General features: G+C 33.9%; 1 protein-coding gene across 2 annotated transcripts; it reads left to right on the top strand.

Moving 5' to 3' along the window:
- Positions 1 to 3,685: 3,685 nt before the first annotated feature.
- Positions 3,686 to 20,391, top strand: LOC138317596 (uncharacterized). Of its 2 annotated transcripts, XM_069259374.1 has the most exons (5): positions 3,686 to 4,774; positions 8,202 to 8,265; positions 15,413 to 15,562; positions 18,335 to 18,577; positions 19,087 to 20,391. In XM_069259374.1, the coding sequence occupies exons 1-5, from the start codon at positions 4,772 to 4,774 to the stop codon at positions 19,548 to 19,550; spliced, it is 924 nt and encodes a 307-aa protein (XP_069115475.1). In that variant the 5' UTR covers positions 3,686 to 4,771; the 3' UTR covers positions 19,551 to 20,391. The 2 variants fall into 2 exon arrangements, with proteins under 2 accessions (XP_069115475.1, XP_069115474.1); XM_069259373.1 differs by lacking the exon at positions 3,686 to 4,774 and having other exon boundaries at positions 8,178 to 8,265.
- The last annotated feature ends 337 nt before the right edge of the window (positions 20,392 to 20,728 follow it).

The following is a 20,728-nucleotide window of genomic DNA, read 5'->3' as shown; positions in this document are numbered from 1 at the left end:
GTTGTTTTACGTCCACTCAGTAATAAGCAAAATAGTTTTCTTGAAGATATATTAGGGTCAGCTGCATAATATATGCTATTCATAATATTCGTTTTTTTCTGGGTTCATAGTAAAACGGCCTAAAGTGATGCCCCTTCTTTATACCACTTGATGTATACGAATTTGTTGTGTAAACTTGGTTCAACATTCAAAAATTTGATATCTTGCTGCCCAACGAGCGAACTTATGAATGTTGTGCTGCTCGACATACGACATTCAATATTCAGAAGTTGAATCAATCGAAGTACGAATGCATCCTCAATTTTCACTTACGATCTCTACACACCAGAACTTCAGGAGACAAAAACCCCGACAAATCACAGGCCTATACAGACTTCCTTAGAAGATTTACAGAGAGGGACGAGTGATCAAATAAACTTACATATCACAAGCTACTTTCATTAATCGAATGTATCACATATTATCCGTCACAGTTTAGATTTAACGACCTCATATATTCAGGGGTGTCAATCTACGTCATCATTAGGTTGTAGTTTACTACTAAGGGCAGCAGTTTTGCTCCACCTCGTCGGTAAGTTTGCCATATTAACCACCTGTAGCAACCATCAGTAACTTCGAGACAACGCTCACGGAACCCAGACAGATATAAAGACCCTGTGTATTGTCAAAAATACCTCATATACTGTTTGATTTTATAGATTGTCACGTGCATATAGCAAAACCGTGGTTAGGTTGTAGTATAACCCTATGTAGATATCAGCAAAAATAAACATTTTCTTTGTAATTAATTCTTCCTATTTGTCAATTACGCGACAACATTATCTCAAACTCTTGTCATTTTTGACATGAATCGGCAAAGATACTGGTAGTGGTGAACGTCAGAACAACGAAGGAAAAGTGTTCCAAGAAAAGTATGTTATGCTGTATGATATGTAATGATGATAATATATATTATTATGTGAATGTATTACTTTACATAGTGTATCAAGATTTCCTTGTGTGACATAAACATGAGTAAAATAACACTAGATGCTCCAGGGATTAGAGACAAACAAAAATGTTAAAGACAACAGCAATTGATCAAACAACAGAATGCAACATAATATCCACACATCTTACTGAAAAAATTACACAATACATAGTTTTGGAACGATTCAAATCAGAGGAGTTTCAATCCTGATCAGAAAAAGTATGAAATACGACATCATAAACACATGGGTATATCATGATGGAGTAATTGCAATGATCAATACAAAAATAAACGCTAACCTTAATTAATATATATGCCTACAATGACCGACATTAAAGATACATATTCATACAAAAATATTAAGACAGTAATAACAGATTTTTCTCAGGGATTTATAATAGCTGGAGGGGACTGGAATGAAACTAAAGACAACAAAGTGGACAGAAAAAACATTTAAGAAATCTAAATCTCAACACTTATATCTATAGTATTAAATTATTGTAAAAAGGACATTAAATGATTGATCCTTGGCGTGTAAAAAACACAAACGCACAACAATATACATGGAGGAGAAAAACCTCAAATAGAGAAGCAAGCAGAATAGATTTCTTTATGATTTCCAAAGAAATAATCCCGAAAGTTTCTAAATCTGATATCAGACCAGCAATTATAAAACATTAAGACCACCGGGCAGTTTCACTTATTATGGATATAGATGTTATCGAGGGTCTCGATACTGGATAATCGACAATAGTCTTCTACAAATTGAAAAGTATATAAAGAGTATTGAAGATATTTATATCACTAACAGAGGTAAGTAGCTTTAACATAGAAAAAAATGGGAATTATGTAAACTAATAAAAGAGAAAAAAGAATCTCATTTCGTAAACAAATAGCAAAAGAGAGAAACGATGAAAGAGCTTGAAGAAAAACTTAAACAGTTTTCCATCCATAATACATGTACATAATAACAAAGAAATAACTGAAACCGAAAATTAGCAAGACAACTTATATGAAATTAAAGTCCATGGATCACACATAAAGATTCGAGCCATATATGGTTAGAAGTAGTGAGACAATCCAAATGTTTTCTCTCATTGTAAACAATGAATTGCAAAAATCAGTAATTAAAACATGAAAATGGAAATGTACTCTATCAACAGGAAGCTATCTATGATAAATTATATTCCGTCTTTGTATATAACAGACTTAGCTCCTTTGTGGGTAGGTGTCGATTGTTACGTCATTATTTTGTGAGCGCAATTCACGTCGTTTTCTACGAAAGATATAACGTTACGCTCGCAATCACATGACGTCACAATCAATACTAGCCTGAGATACTCTGGCCATGACACCAGACTTAGACATTATAACAGATGGATGTCTGGTGTAGGGCGAGAGCGCAGTGCAATAGCCCGATACCAAACGGTGTCGGCGAGTTCCACCTTTTGATATAGCACTGCGCTCTGACCCTACACCAGACATCTGTCATAATGTCCAAGTCTGGTGTCAGGGCCAGAGTATCTCGGCCAGACATCTATCTGTCATAAGGTCTACGTCTTGTGTCAAGGCCAGAGTATCTCGGCCAGACATCTATCTGTCATAAGGTCTACGTTTGGTGTCAAGGCCAGAGTATCTCTGGCTAAATCAATACTAACCCGCAAGTGCAGATAACTCTGTAATATGAGAATACGGAATAGATCTCAAACACTAAATCATCAGAAATAAAGAACTATCTTGACAAAACAAAAATAGAAAAAAAAATCTATTAATTGAGGAAAGTCAAAATTCATCTACCAAATTGTATAAATGAATGCTTTAAAAATGGACAAATGATAAAATATAGTGGTTGCAACATTAGACAGGTTCGAGATATTATGGAAATATAAAGAAGTTAAAAATTGATGGTGCAATGCCATTTCTAGATTTCGAAAACAGCTTTCAATGAAATTTCATTTGATACATTGTATAATAGCCATAAGTAACTTTATTTGTAACATATAATAAATCAACAAAAACAGTATTAGTAGTTGCATGAAGACACTAATTATTGTTCTATACCTTTAACTTGTCATATTTAATGATACATGGGGTATATATGAATATGCAGTGGCGAGTTATATACAGTAGGTATACACATATGGATAATCATATAGCCCCATGGGGACCATCCCCACACTTATATGTACATGTAGGTGTGGCACCTTGTGTGTTACCTGAGCAAACCCCTAGGTTCTGATGATATAATTTCTCAGGAATACAAATGTGTATATTTTGTGTATAGTATATGAATTATTATACTGCTTTAGGGAGGATCAATATTTTATGCATGAAAATATTCATCCCGGTAAGTATTTTATGGGGATCAAAATTTGACAGGACACCGGCATTGTTCTGGTTGTTCATTAACCTTTAGCATTGGTAAAAGTTAAACAACTGATTAAAGGTAAATCAACATTCATTGACTGTTATATAGTATTTCCCATCATCGCACGCCTCATTCCTCCTTTGATGAAGACATGAATAAAACTAATGCTTAATCTACAAAAAGAGAGTCCATGCAAATGTTCTTAAAATTGTAGAAATCTGTTCATGATATTTGGAGTTTTTTTTAAACAACCATGGTTTAGATCTATACCTAGTAGGAAGCAACGCCTATTTACCAAAAATTATATTTTTGTAGGTCTAGAACATTTTCTTGTGCGAAGACATTTATAAAAGCTATCCAAGTTCGTGAGCAAATGAAACAGGATTTTTAAGTAGTTTCATTGAGTCCAACTTAATGATAAAATCAGTATTTAAAATTACTCATGTCGATGCATTACGACGTTTACCAATATCAACAAATGAACGTTGCTTACTTTGTAATTCTAAATAGAAAACCTCTACTAACTAGCACATGTATTGATTGATAATTTAATTGCCGTCCGACATAGGTCGCTGTCAATCCAAAGGTATTCCCAGGCATAGTGATGGTGGGATGTTGGAAGCCTTTTAGCGAAGTACATGAACCGTGAAGTGTATCATCCCGCTCGTGTTTTCTCTCAGCAGACGATGACATTTTCTATGAATAGAAAGGTATTGTTTATTTAAACCACACATGTTTTATCGGAGATTGACCACAAAGGAACGTAATGGCCAATAATGTCATATTATTTGTTGTGCATGAATCAAATCAAGTTCCAAAGAACCAATTTACCCGTTTGACTATTTTAATCAATGTAGATGATATGTCGAGATATGAAAAATATGAAATCATGTTAGCTAGTACATGTTCTGGTACATGACATCCCTTGACTTTATACACATCAAAACCTATTGCAAAGCGTAATGCAAGCCAATATGTAACGTATATTCCACAGCACAGGTAGCAAAGGGTATTGTTTCGCACTCATGGAGCATGGCTTTACGCATAGGACCAAAACAGGAATTCTTGAATTATTCATATTTGATTAATATTCGAATATGTGTCGTGTTATTAGTAGTAGCCTGCTGCTTGACAACCAATATGTATGGACAATAGAAGGATGTTGATTGGAGAAATTCCGATCCGTTAGGTTTACAATATGGATGTCAGTTGGATGATGGACCATGGTTTTAAACTGGCAGTCTGAAACAGCAATGCAAACATCGAATGTCTCATCCCGAATTTGACCGAACGCTTTAAGTAGTAAAATAATCATTGTTCTGGGTGCGGTTGATAGATAACCACAGTGGTTATAACGGACATCCGACACAGACGCACTGAAGAGGACTGATTGAAGAAACAACACAATCCCAATTTTACCACCGTCTCTATAAATGGTAAGCCGTCATCTATTTTAACACTTTTAAAATCTTATTAATCAAGAAGATACTGTAAAGAAGGGACAAACCTAGGCTATTTTCTCACATAATTATTTAGATATTTTGGGAACTTGATATTATATTGGAGACACAAATATCTAAAACACATTATTTTTTCATAGTAAATTATCCTGTCAATTCTTGCTGCAAATTTCGCTGAATATCTTTTCATTTTGCATAATGAAAGATATTCAGTACAATTTGCAGTAAGAATATGAACAAAATGCGGGTCGAAAATTCACTCAGCAATTTTGCTTTGACAGGATGATTTACCTTGAAAGAATAACGTGTTTACAATGTCTTTTCATTAGTAGCGGCATTTAAACATGAGGTGTAAATGATTCTCAAAGATTTAAATAGTTGCTTTATTCTGTCATTTTAATATAAAGACCATTGGAACATTTTGAAAAGGCTTAAACGCAATCAATATGAAAAGTAAACATATAGGGTTTGTACAAACAGTGCAAATTGACAAATATGACGTGGACAAACAAAAGAGAAAGTTAGTCCATCTTTCCTTGATTATTGATAATCATCGTCAGTATAGCTAATGGTTTAGGTGGTGATGTGTAACCGATGGCTACAAACACGATCCTACCAAAGCCTATTACTGTCATGAAATTATCAATTATAACTGATAAAAACACGAAACAACGCAAATCAAAAACACTTTAAAGAACAGAATTAATATATTAAACTACTTCTCTGTAACAATATATGCCTCTACGTCATTCATGGGTTAATTGGAATACGGTATTACATTGTTAAAATTATATTTTAGTTCTATTTGTGTGTGTGTGTGTGTGTGTATAATTCATCGTGTAAAACCATCATATTTGCCAAATGAGTTGATTGTGTTAAGTTAATTTACAGTTAAGGTTTAAGACCCTGTTTAAACTAGTGGTATCTTGTATACCTATATATCACGTCATATGTGGACTTGGACATAACTTAGTTGATCACAAGTATCTATGCATCAGGCCTAACCTTAAGTACTACGGTTGACTTGCAGGTATTGTTGTTAATTCTGGCAAAATATGCAAACAATCGTACATTTTAGTATAGCAAGTCCACGGGGTTCATTACATATCTCTGTCACCCAATAACCATGCCATTATGTTGACTAGTGTTTATAGCATGTACATGTACATGGAGCGGTTGTTCTATCGGATTCGACTTTACAAAAGCATACACATTACGTTTTGTTTTGACCTTGTCATACAAATAGCGGTTATATGGAGGGTTCCAATTGATACTAATGTACATAATCAATGTTATATTGTCATCTGAACATAGTGGGGATACTGTTTTTAAGAAAAAGTGTTAAATTTTAGAGTGTAAGTGCATTTCCACAAATCTGCATGTTTTGCCCCAAATACAGTGATTGAATGTTTGTTCTCAAACTAGTTTTCGTCTTATGCGCACTAGTAAAGATAGCAGCACGGTTATTTGGTGATAGAGATGTGTACCTAACTCTGTGGGCATATTAAACTTAAATGTAAATTTTTACACAAATGATATATCGACATACAAAATCACTAGTTTAAAGCTCTTCTTCTCAGAAGATCTTCCAGTCTATAGATGGAAGAACTTCAAGAAATAGAAGAGAGAGGACTACAATCGAGTGGACGGAAGTTAAATTCTGGAAGTAGAAGAGGGCAAATCGAGTAAGCAATCGAGTTAGGTTCGGGACGACCTGTTAAAAGATAAGGGAGTGGGCCGGACTATGCTTACAGTGTATAGTGACCAGCCTCTGATGCTGCTTGAAATACTACCACATGTGTCTAAATCACACGGTCAGTTTTTGTGATTTTGAGGGTAGCTCTGTTTTACTAATAATGTATTGAGCACTCGTGAACATTTCATAGCTTTTCTGTTGTAATATGTGTTTAGATATCTTAAAGACATCATTTCATTATTTTTATGAATATTGTGCAATAAAATGAATATTTCATATAATACAAAATTAAAGTGATCCTTAGAAAATTTTGTGTAGTATATGTATTGAAATGGTTTTAAGTATGTACTTAATATCAACAGTCATACAGTCTAACGTGACTGAATGGTGCGGACGTACTGGTCCACACCCACCATTGTCATTCCTGCGTGGGTTATTTAGGATATAATGGACAGCGACGCAGATTTTTCCATTTCCAGGAACATGTACCATCACTTCTGAATAACCTCATTGCCTATGTTAATCATATTAGATTACGTAAGGGCCATTCATAGCTAATTGTGGTTGCTGTTGTTATTTCTTAGTAGCCCTCGCATCCATATACATTATGTATACTAAAACTAATCGGAAATATAAACCATTGTCACGCCACAATTTTATTAGTCTGTTATATAATTGTTTTTATTTTTATTTATCGAATAGTGATAGTCAAATGAAATAAAAAATATGCCGTTCAACTGTTTAATGAAGGCGTTTCCAAGAGTACGAATGGATATAAAAAATTATTGAATTTAGGTAAAATAAATGTACTTGATTTAAACTATCGTATTCTTTTTATAGGTGTAAAAATCGTTTTGATCAATACATGGTATTTTTAATTAGTTTGTACTCTTGTGTAGTTTACACTAGTAATTTCCTCCAAGTTAAATGTTAAGTAAATAAATAAATTAATTAATACAATAATAAATCAATATATTGCCAATTGAATTTTGTTTTATCCATTTAAGTTTCCATCTATGATGGTATACATCGACCTTGATTTTGCTCTCCCAAATCCAGATAACTTGATTTTAGTCAGTATCAACTTTCAAAGTAGATATCTTACCAAAAGTTTCAAACACAATTGTTTCATTGAATGAGTTTTTTGATCCATCTAAAAGCGTTGATGTTTCATCTTCAAACCTTGAATTTTTGATAATTTGATAAAACATTACTGCCACTGATATTTTTGTTATTTGTTATGTGAATGTCCAGTACTTCAGCAACATGTAAAATAGATATGGGGATACATGATCCCCTTGCCTGTAACCTCTCTGTATGTAAACGAAATCTAAAAAAAAAAAACCAAACAAACAAACAAAAAAAAAAAAAAAAAAACATAACTACAGGAAAAGTCCTATAAATACATAAGGGATTTTTTTTTTTACAGTTTTTCATGTTAAAAACAAAAAAAAAACATAACTACAGGAAAAGTCCTATAAATACATAAGGGATTTTTTTTTACAGTTTTTCATGTTAAAAATAAAAAAAAAATACATAAGGGATTTTTTTTTTACAGTTTTTCATGTTTTAAGAATACATGTTGTACTTCTGTCTCCGTCGATGGTCCCTCATAGTTTTTTTTAATTACATATAACTCTATTTAAATGACAACTTATTAAGTCTTCAATTTCGTTTCACGATATGTTATCCTGTGTTGTTTGGCAGGCATCCAACAAGTATGTACGGTACAAAAAAGTGTTTTCATCGCTACAGAAGGCTGAAATAGACAGTAAGTAAAATTATTTCTCTTCAATGAAACAATTTGAAATTCTACTCATTAGTCAATAACTGGAACCCGTAAAAAGTCATCAGGTCCAGGGCTATGGACTATAGATAATTGCATTATTTCCCTACAGGGTGTACACCAGGGTTCACCTTTATGACCACAACTTTTGCAACATTTAATTAAATCATTCAAAGCTGAAAATAATAATGGTATGTTCTTTTTAGGATTTAGAGTCCGATTGACAATCAAATATTATTTTGTGTTAATATATAGTATAATGTATTATGATATTGATTACAACGTCCATGGCAACCATCCATATACCTTAGCAACGCTTTATTTAAGAAGTAGAAAATGGTATACACAAGGAATTCAATGAAATATATACATTTGCACATTTTTATCACATATTGATGCATTTAGTTCATATTGTATTTCTCACGTCAGTGCATAAGCGCTAAATATTCTATGATTCCAATATTACTAGGTACTGTGGTATTGATATTCTGTCTGCTTTTCAAACAACTTTTTACTGCTCACTTCTATTGTATACAAACAAGACAAATGACGATTAAGATAACCCGTATTCTTTGAAACAATAATCAAATTAATTGCGTGCTGGAGCTTTTGGCGTAAAACCCGTATGTAATATATTAAAGATGCTCCACCGACGACAAAGCATAAATGATATTCATCAGCTGAACAATAATTGGTGTTTGATCATGTATATATATGTCTAATTAACACAAAAAATAATATAAAATAATTTATTTAGCCTTTGGTGCATGCGCAATCAGTACTTCCTTCCATATAGGATATAGTGACACGGATTTTTTTCGGGATGCAATTAATTATTTTTCATACTTTTAACTTGAAGTAAAATTAGAAGCTCAAACTTTTTAATGTTGGTAATGGTGTAAAGTAAGTAACTTTTGTAACTGAAGAAAAATACTAAATCGTCTGCTCCTGTTTTTGAAAGTGAAAAAATACCATTGTCAGTGGTGGAGCATCTTTAAGTACTGCTGTCCTGTTATATAAGGCATGGTCAGTTTTCTTCAGATTCTCTAATTCTAACAAATCTAATTCGAGAATTCCGAAGTGACATCACTATGGTGGCTGATTACGGCCATCTCGTGTTGTTGTGTTGTCGCCTTGTCGAGTTGTCGCGGTCTCAAACTGCGACAACCCGAGATTAAACAGTTAAAATGTCGACTTGTCGCGTTTTCGAACCGCGACAAGTCGACAACACGACAAGACGACAAGTCGACAACACGACAAGTCGACATTTCAAACACGCTAATTAGCGCGTACAGAATATCGTGTTGTCGCGGTAAAATGTCGACTTGTCGTGTTGTCGAGTTGTCGACTTGTCGTGTTGTCGCCTTGTCGTGTTGTCGACTTGTCGTGTTGTCGAGTTGTCGACTTGTCGCCTTCCTGTACACATGCGCAAACAATGGATAACACTCGCCATATTGGATTGCTAATGAAAATAATTGTGTGCATGTGTTTGTACCTAGATGAAGAAATTTGATAGCAATTTCTTTACCGAGAGTTGTCAAAGTATTTTTCTCTGAACTATGAATTTCAATAATTTGTTTATTATATGATAATCGTGTAATAATGGTCTGGTCACGCCGTCTGATTAGTACGCAGTAATCGTCATCTGTTAATTTTAAGGTCACTTGAACCGCTAAGGCCTAATAGTTCGAAGGCCCGTTAATCCGAAAATTAGAAAATATTGCAATTTTATGGTGGCATATTTCTGCCATCGATTTGCCGACTTACGACTTAATAATGTCGACATCGTTAAGGCATTAAGTCGAAATCATATCGGAATATGTCGACATAAACAGAAGAATATGTCGACTTACCACATGTACATGCCCACATATAATGAATCCAAGATATTTATGTAGACAGTCGGTAACTCGGCGATTAATGTGTTTATGCTCGGGTGTGACACCGACTTGTCAGTTATTGATGTCGACATCTAAACTAAAAGATGTCGACATCTGGTCTTGAAAGTGGAAATCAAAGGCCACCCTTTCATAGAGCACTGTGTAGATCGACGTTGATTTTGTTAATTCAAGTTTTTATTCATTTGATTTAAAAAAAAAATGTGATCCTGCACATCCCGGCCATGAAACTGTAGCCTGCGTGTACGTAGTTGTTAGCCCTAGCTAAGGAAGTGTACAACGAATTATAAATATATATAACCGTGGGTTGAAAATTCGTTTCAAAGCTGTGTGTGTGTTTTTTTGATTGGCATTCGTACCAAGTCCATGTAGTACATACCGTACTATACTATATCAAAAAGAATGAATGAAAATAAAAATAAAAAAAAAAAAAAAAAAAACTTTTTTTATGTTGTATTTTCTTGTTAGCTTGGCCTACATAAATAAATGTAAATCTCTGCCTCGATACACTTATATAAAGTCACAACGAATTTTTGTTACGGTCTTAATGGTCAGATTCAAACTTTGGGCTAAAAATCCTCCAGGGACGCGGTTTTAAACTCCCAACTCACGATACATCTGCATCTATTTTTCGTAGTAAAAACATGCGTTCTTTGTAGTCAAACGTAGTAAAAAAAAGTCACGTGCTTATACCTCATTCATGCCATTGGCCGGAATATACAATTGTATTATGGGTAACTAGTGATCACGTGATTTTGTGTTTACTTCCAAATATGGTGATAGTTTGCTTGCCATTTCTTCGGAGAAATTGATTTATTTGAAAATATTTAGACTCCAAAGTATTATTAATATTGCATGCATATCATTTTGACTTGCACATATGTATTATTTTACTATAAATAATGATCTGAAATGAGTTATAAAACTATCATTTTCACGTTTTGTAAATAAATGATATAATACGAATTGACCAATTCAATAGGTGTAACCGTCTAATCTAAAATCAGCGAAGATCGGCTACTCCCGGCTAAATTCGTAGAATTCTAAATTTATATTTATATATATTATTACCTGCTTTAGGGCTCAGAACATATACATATAACACAGAGAAAATAAGGCCAAAGTATGTATAAATACCAGGTCAGAGAAATCACTCTATTTGGAAGTAAACACACACTCATGTGATCACTAGTTACCCACTAATACAATTCCATATTTATTTCGGCCAATGGCATGAATGAGGTATAATCACGTGACTTGTTTTACTACGTTTTACTACAAAGAACGCGTGTTTTGTACAATTATGGGGAAAATCCTCCGCGGATCGTGGTTTCATTTCCACCATTTGAAATTGTTAGCAATACTATCATATCATAGTTTATTTTCCATATTATTTCCAAACAAATAGTTATAAGCTTCCGCATAGCCCACTTAGCTTTTTGGGAATCTAATACATATGTACACATATACTAAGAAACACGGGCTTATGTGCTTACATGGCAGGTCTCAAGGCCCTCTACCAATATTGTGAATTTCATGGCCCTGGGGTCTCGGAATTTTCCCCAGGGGATAGGGTCTTTACCATACAATGTAGTTTATATAGGAGACATATTTATTTGTTTGTTTAAAAGCAAAAACATTATTCATAACTGTGCATATCGGAATTCAGGTGACAGTTAGACATTCTCAACTCTCATCCATTTGTAAAAAATTCAAATTTTAACAAACTTCTTCTCCACAACACGGTTTTTCTCATTTTACAGCAAGTACAAAAACAACAACAAATTACAATCATGAATATTTTGTATTGATATTTTTTTTTTGCAAATTTTCAGCAAAACAAACATGTTTCAAATTAAATTAATACACATATTTGATTAATATATTTGATCTGCATTCATTATTGAATTTAAAAAAAAAAAATTAAAAAACTTTATAACATAGCAAAGGTACATGGTTTGTCATTTTAATCAAGGGAGATAAATCCGATTTTCAGGGTCCGTAAATCAACAAAAGAAAATTAGGGTACATATATTATAAAAAGTTATCAACTTTCCCCTAATTACACACCCAAAAAGTCCCGAGTTCAAAAGAAATTAATGATTAAAAATTCGATATCCAGAGTGTTTGAATAATTCACTTTCCATGCATTATTCAACCAAAATTTAGACTGGTACATTTCCTGGTCAACATCAATTATAATTTCAACACAAATTTATTAGATGATGTTTCAAGTAATTGTCGAGTATATATACATGAACTTTGACATCTGCCATGGCACAACATGTAATCTTCAATTTATCAATGTTTCACAATCAAAGTCTACTCTAAGCCTTCTGTTTCAAATGGTGGAAATGAAACCACGATCCGCGGGGGATTTTCCCAATAATGGCACAAAACACGCGTTCTTTGTAGTCAAACGTAGTAAAACAAGTCACGTGATTATACCTCATTCATGCCATTGGCCGAAATAAATATGGAATTGTATTAGTGGGTAACTAGTGGTCACATGAGTGTGTGTTTACTTCCAAATAGAGTGATTTCTCTGACCTGGTATTTATACATAATTAGGCCTTTTGAAGAACATCTTATTTTCTCTGTGTTATATGTACATGTATATGTTCTGAAACCTAAAGCAGGTAATAATATATATAAATATAAATTTAGAATTCTACGAATTTAGCCGGGAGTAGCCGATCTTCGCTGATCCTAGATTAGACGGTTAGACCTATTGAATTGGTCAATTCGCATTATATCATTTATTTACAAAACGTGAAAATGACAGTTTTATAACTCATTTCAGATCATTATTTATAGTAAAATGATACATATGTGCAAGTCAAAATGATATGCATGCAATATTAATAACATTTTGGAGTCTAAATATTTTCAAATAAATCAATTTCTCCGAAGAAATGGCAAGCAAACTATCACCATATTTGGAAGTAAACACACAATCACGTGATCACTAGTTACCCATAATACAATTGTATATTCCGGCCAATGGCATGAATGAGGTATAAGCACGTGACATTTTTTACTACGTTTTTACTACAAAAAATAGATGCAGATATATCCCGAGTTTGGAGCTAAAACCGCGTCCCGCGGGAGAATTTTTAGCCCAAAGGTTGAATCTGGCCATTAAGACCGTAACAAAAATTCGTTGTGCATTCGTTGTGCCTTTATATAAGTGTATCGAGGGATGTAAATATTTATTATATATATATGGACAGGGCAAGCTAACAAGTAAAGCTGGTTTCCAAATGGGTATTGCGTATCTGTACTGTGACCTTTTTGTCTTTTAAATTACGTAACTGGTATTTTTCGTGATTCAAAAAAATGAAATCTTGAAAAAATAATTGTAATATAGTATAGTACGGTATGTACCACATGGACTTAGTACGAATGCTAATCCACAAAGCACACACACAGCTTTTAAACGAATTTTCAACCCACGGTAATATATATTGATAAATGATTATGGCCAAGAGGATGGAAATTCGTTGTACAAAGCAGAGTCCTTTTGCACTCTAACTTCCCCAGCTCGGACTAACAGCTACGATGTGTACGTACACGCAGGCTACAGCTGCATGGCCGGGATATGCAGGATCACAATTTTTAATTTTGTAATCAAATATATAAAAACTTTTCTGAATTAACAAAATCAACGTCGAACTCTGCTGTATGGCGCCTTGCTGCATATACACAGTGCCCTATGAATGGCCTTTGAATTCCACTTTCATGACCAGATGTCGACATCTTTTAGTTTAGATGTCGACATCAATAACTGACAAGTCGGTGTCACACCCGAGCATAAACACGATTAATCGCCGAGTTACCAACTTTCTACATAATTATCTTGGAATCATTATGTGGGCAGGTTCATGTGGAAGTCGACATATTCTTCTGTTTATGTCGACATCTTCCGATATGATGTCGACTTAATGCCTTAATTATGTCGACATCATTAAGTCGTAAGTCGGCAACTCGATGGCAGAAATATGCCACCAATATGGTCTATGGTACAAGCACTGACTTCAGTTTTCTATATTCAAAGATAGTGGCTATTTCAAATGATTTGCGCATGAGTAACAGGAAGGCGACAAGTCGACAACTCGACAACACGACAAGTCGACAACACGACAACTCGACAACACGACAAGTCGACATTTTACCGCGACAACACGATATTCTGTACGCGCTAATTAGCGTGTTTGAAATGTCGACTTGTCGTGTTGTCGACTTGTCGTCTTGTCGTGTTGTCGACTTGTCGCGGTTCGAAAACGCGACAAGTCGACATTTTAACTGTTAAATCTCGGGTTGTCGCAGTTTGAGACCGCGACAACTCGACAAGGCGACAACACGACAAGGCGACAACACAACAACACGAGATGGCCGTAATCAGCCACCATACATCACGGATATTACACAAAATGTTATGCAGTGCAAAATCTAACGTATCACACAACAATAATTCAATATCGCTTGTAACGAGCATGTATATTGGTTCAAATACTTACTTTATTTTTACCTTTTAAAAAAATGGTGTAGCCGTTTGTAACGTCGCTTCTGATTGGCTGCGACAACTGTGTAATGATTCCATAGACAAAAAAAGTCTCAAAATGATTTTTATGATATTGAAGAGATTATTGTTAGTAAATTGAATTATTTAAAACAAAATTTAACCGCAGATTTTGATGTAACGCACAAGAATATAAAATACTGTAATAACTACATAGTAGAATATGATTTTAAATAAAATACCATTGACATTGATAGAGACACCAAAAAATGAACAATTAAAAGACAAAGCTGAATTAATGTCCGTGATAAAAAAATCATGTATTACATAACAAGGAATACTGACAAAAAAACAAAAGCCGATAATATTTATAGAAATTAACCGATCGGCAGGCAGTATGAAGCCACGCCTCGTGCTCGCAAACTCACGTGTACCTATTCAACGTCATAGCCAATGAAAAATCACGTGTGGTACCCGGACGATTTGATTGACAGATGGCGCTATTTCAATTCTAAATAAATTCAGATATCGTGACAATTATGTTTTTCTCGCCGTCTTCAAAGTCCTGACGTTATTTAATTGTTTCTGCCATGGCGTCACAATGAATTTCCAGCCAATGAAATTCGCTCCTGGTCATATTACACCGGCAACACATTTTCATAGGTGAATTCTAAACTCAATAAAACCATTTCTCTAAACTATTTTATTTCAGTGTACCGTGACGTGTTCAAGTTTTTTGACAAAAGAAATAGAGGTTATCTTGTAGCAGAGGATTTTGATAAAGCCTTACGGATCATCAACCAATTGCAAGTGCCTGAGGAGGGCGAGGCTGAAGCACTCCTGAAGCTTCACGATATCAACGGTAAGCTCGTCTTTTACAGAAACGTATAAACATTACAATTAATGTTACATTGGCTCTTCCGAGTTTCCATTTTCTTCTTGTGATATTTCCCATATGCAGTTCAATATTATTTAGACATGTTCTATGAAGTAAATATATTGATATGCATAGTATGTCACAGTTTCAAAGAAATTGAACCGTCAGTTTTTTCTAAATTGGCATCCTGTCACTTTAGAATGTATATATAACATAAAATAACAATATAAGGTTGATGGGGTTATTAATGTTGTTATTTTTAAAACTGATAACATATTTTTTTTATAGCGTGATAAGTTGTCTCCCTTACAATGAGACTACATTATTAAGATGCAAGATGTCAGGAAAAGATGACAAACTTTTCCTTGTATCTTACAGCTTAAGATGTCAGGAAAAGATGACAAACTTTTCCTTTGTATCTTACAGCTTAAGATGTCAGGAAAAGATGACAAACTTTTCCTTGTATCTTACAGCTTAAGATGTCAGGAAAAGATGACAAACTTTTCCTTATATCTTACAGCTTAAGATGTCAGGAAAAGATGACAAACTCTTCCTTGTATCTTACAGCTTAAGAAGCTTAAGACGTCAGGAAAAGATGACAAACTCTTCCTTGTATCTTACAGCTTATGATGTCAGGAAAAGATAACAAACTTTTCTTTGTATCTTACAGCTTAAGATGTCAGGAAAAGATGACAAACTTTTCCTTTGTATCTTACAGCTTAAGATGTCAGGAAAAGATGACAAACTTTTCCTTTGTATCTTACAGCTTAAGATGTCAGGAAAAGATGACAAACTTTTCCTTGTATCTTACAGCTTAAGATGTCAGGAAAAGATGACAAACTTTTCCTTGTATCTTACAGCTTAAGATGTCAGGAAAAGATGTCAAACTTTTCCTTGTATCTTACAGCTTAAGATGTCAGGAAAAGATGACAAACTTTTCCTTTGTATCTTACAGCTTAAGATGTCAGGAAAAGATGTCAAACTTTTCCTTGTATCTTACAGCTTAAGATGTCAGGAAAAGATGACAAACTTTTCCTTATATCTTACAGCTTAAGATGTCAGGAAAAGATGACAAACTTTTCCTTATATCTTACAGCTTAAGATGTCAGGAAAAGATGACAAACTTTTCCTTGTATCTTACAGCTTAAGAAGCTTAAGATGTCAGGAAAAGATGACAAACTTTTCCTTGTATCTTACAGCTTAAGAAGCTTAAGATGTCAGGAAAAGATGACAAACTTTTCCTTGTATCTTACAGCTTAAGAATGTAGTCTCAGTATAAGGGAGAGAACATTTCATCTTACATATATATTCATTAAAGGCCCACTACCTTTCCGGAGCAAAACATAAAGGTTTCTTAAAAAAACATTAATTGCATCAGAAAATATATACCGATGGCCTAAGATGAGGTTACAACACCAAACATATGCAAGATTTCCTGCGTAATATATGATAACAGTGGAGAGTCATTTCGCCGTTTTGCCGTCTGGCGCAGAGATAGTCAACTACCGCGCGGTATTTAGGACGACAGCGGGAAACATAAAACGACCCGCGTTATGAAAATTAACATTTTATTTATTTTAATAAAATTGTTCAGAAGGTGATGATACGTGTAGTATTATCGGTAAGTTAATAACTTTTGTGACTCTACAAAATTATCGATCTCATTTTACATTCCCATTTTAAAAATTAAAAGCCGTTTCAGAAAGGTAGTGGCCCTTTAAACGTAGTTATTTTTCAAACTAAAGCACTTGGCATCTGGGCAATACTATAGCAGCATAACCAATCGGATCCCCTCGGAGAAATTTCCGGTAATCTTCGGAAATATTTCCGAAGATTCACGGAAATTACTCCGAGATGTCGCGATTGCAGCAAAACAATTAGTGAATAAAGGGACATAACTCTACTTAGATAACATTCCTATTAGATATCAACGACAAAGTAAAGACTTTTTGTTGGTATTGTTGAATCTGTCCAAAATTTTGAAATCTATGTATTTCGCTCTTCAACATTTAGGAATAGGGTTAACATGAGCTCCAAGAAAAAGCCATTTTTATCAGACAATTAAATAGTGATTCAAAATACAACTTTTGTATCTCCAAAAATCTATATTTAGTTTAGAAAAGTTAGTCCTAGGAGACTTATGACATGTAAGCAGAGAAAATTGACAATAGATCATTATGACTCACAATCATATAATTAATTCGTCTTGAAAACGTCTGTAGTCATGAAAACGTCACGAAAATAAATTGTTTACAGCTACATGCACTGTCATCTTAAAGGGCCACTACCTTTGAAAATAAAAAATAAAAAATGAAGAATAACAAGAAAATATATATTGATTGCCTTAAATAAGGTTACAACCCCAAACAAATGCAAGTTTCCCTACGTAATCTATATTAGCAGCGGATATTTATTTCGCTGTTTTGCCGTCTGGCGCAATGATAATCAACTAACTCGCGGTACTTAGGACGACTGCAGGAAACATAATACGACCCGCATTATGAAAATTAATATTTAATTTAGTTTAGTTCAATTGTTTAGAAGGTGATGATAAGTGTATTATTAATGTTAAGTTAATAACCTTTGGGACTCTTAAAAATTATCAATCTCATTTTAGATTCAAATTTAAAAAATCAAAAGTCGTTTCGGAAAGGTAGTGGGCCTTTAAATAAATGTTAGCGCAATTGCATAAATTAGGCTTGTCAAACTCAGAGAACATAATTCATTTGTATATTTTGTTTCCCTGTTGATTTATAGGTGATGGAAAAGTGACGTTCGAGGAAATGGTTGTTACCACTGTTAAAAGAAAGAAATTCACAGACGACGAATCTGAGATTCGGAAAATTTTCAGAAAATTTGACAAAAACGGGGATGGATTCCTAACACGTGACGAGCTTGTCGAGGTCATTAGCTTTATGGGTGAAAAATTGGGAGTTTCTAGCGTAGAAGAAATTATGGAGCAGTTTGACAAAAACCATGACAACGTCTTACAGTATGAAGGTATTTGACATGATCAGATTATTAAACGAAAAATATTAATATCTTAAGCATGAAATTTCATCATTGTGGTCAACAATTCCAATTTAAAGATGCTCCACCGCTGACAAATGGTAATTTTCCTCTGTCAAAAAACAGGAGCAGACGATTTAGTATTTTTCTTCAGTTACAAAAGTGATTTTCTTAACACCATTACCATAATTCAAAAGTTTGAGCTTCCAATTTTACTTCATGATAAAAATATTAAAATAATTAATTACATCCTGAAAAAATTCCGTGGTACTATGTCATTGTATGGAATGCAGTACTGATTGCGCATGCACTGAAAGCAAATATTTTTTTTTTTTTTTGTGTGTGTTAATTAGACACATATATACACAATTAAACTTCAATTATTGTTCAAATATTGAGTATCGTTTAAGCTCTATCGGGGTTGGAGCATCTTGAACATATCTAGGTAATATCTATTTTTGTTTAGCGTTAATGTCATCACAGAATCCTTTTCACCACAGAATTCGCAAAAATGATTGAAGGTGACGCAGATGATGAAGCGAAGGAAGAGCAAGAAGAAACAAAAACTGAGAAAAATGCAGAATCGGAAGAAAATATCAAAGATATATCCGACGAAAAAGCTGATGAGAAAACAAATGATAACGAAGAAATACCCAAGACGAACACGGAGAGTAAAAGTGGTAAATCGATAGGAAATGGAAAAACAAAGGGGGCAAATAAAACAGATGGTAAATTAGGCATGAAATCGGATGGTAAAAAGCAAAATGCAACACACGGTGTCAAAAATAAGATAAAGAAAGGGGAAGTAAAATCGGAAGGGAAAACGAACATGAAAGGGAAACTAAGTGCGAAAAGTAGTATAGGAAGTGAAACAAAATCAGAAGAAAGTCCGACAAGGAGTCCGACAATTAATTCAAAATTTAAAACAAAAGTGGCAACTGGAAAAGCCAAAGATGACCCCTAGTTTTATTCACGAACAGTCTCAAATGGAAGTTAAAAGGGTCACGTTCAGCATTAAAAGTGCCTGGAAATGTCACGGGGGCATAGACGGAAGCATAAAATGGTTTGACGTTCAAAACCAGAATTGACTCGAAGAGGGAATATTACGTCAGCAATATTCATTCTAATTACAGCTCAATAGGGTGATAACAATACCCGTTGACATTTACTACGCCTTTTCTGTTAAAAATATCATCGTTCAAGTATCTCTGGTTCTAATATAAATCTGCCACCATCTTCCTTTTCAAGATATGAAAAACATAAAAACTGAAAAGAGAGGGGAAAATGCATCCCGAAAAAATCCATGGCATTATGCCCTCTATGGAATGAGGTACTAGTTGCGCAGACAACAAAAGCAAAACAAGTTATTTTATATGCAATGTTTGTATTAGTTAGATAAATATACACACGATTAAACATCAAGTATTGTCTAAATTATGATAACTGTTTATGCTCCGTTATGGCTTTTTACTTATATAAATCTTCGTAAGCTTTTCACAATTTCACAACTCCACAAAATGTCGCAAGGTATCTTTCCTTTTGGCTTAAGCAAAGATTATGGAATATACGTATTGATTCCTGAATTGCTATTTTGACAATAAAGCAATCACATTACCTTTAAAACCGAGAGGTTCAACATCGTACTATCTTTTACGTACAAGATACATATACTAAGATGTACGTACAAGATATTAAGTTGTACGTACAAAATACTAACCTGTGCGTACAAGATTATATGACTCTTTCATATGTACATATGTAGGATAGAACTATTCCACCCGAGGGTACAGAATTTTGGGTCAGAACCGAGGCTTGCCGAGGTTTCTGACCCAAAATTCTGTACCCGAGGGTGGAATAGTTCTATCCTACATAATTTACATATGAAAGAGTTATTTTCTCACATTGCTTGTCGAATTACTAGCACGAAAGGTGAGGCAGCCATTTTGTGACAAAATCTAAACTTCTTAAATAATCGATCGATTTTAAAAATAAGAACGCCATTCGAAAGAGCTCATCAAAGTTTGGTTTATATTGAAAATATAAACAAGAAATCTTAGGTAAAACGGTTTGATGCAAATTAAACAAATGAAATGGTAAATAAATCCGACAAATCAATCGAAATAGAAGGAAAATGACGTCAAC

The sequence above is a fragment of the Argopecten irradians genome, chromosome 3 (genome assembly GCF_041381155.1).
Source record: "Argopecten irradians isolate NY chromosome 3, Ai_NY, whole genome shotgun sequence".
NCBI classification, from domain to species: Eukaryota; Metazoa; Mollusca; class Bivalvia; order Pectinida; family Pectinidae; genus Argopecten; species Argopecten irradians.
This window is presented reverse-complemented; position numbering and strand designations above follow the sequence as displayed.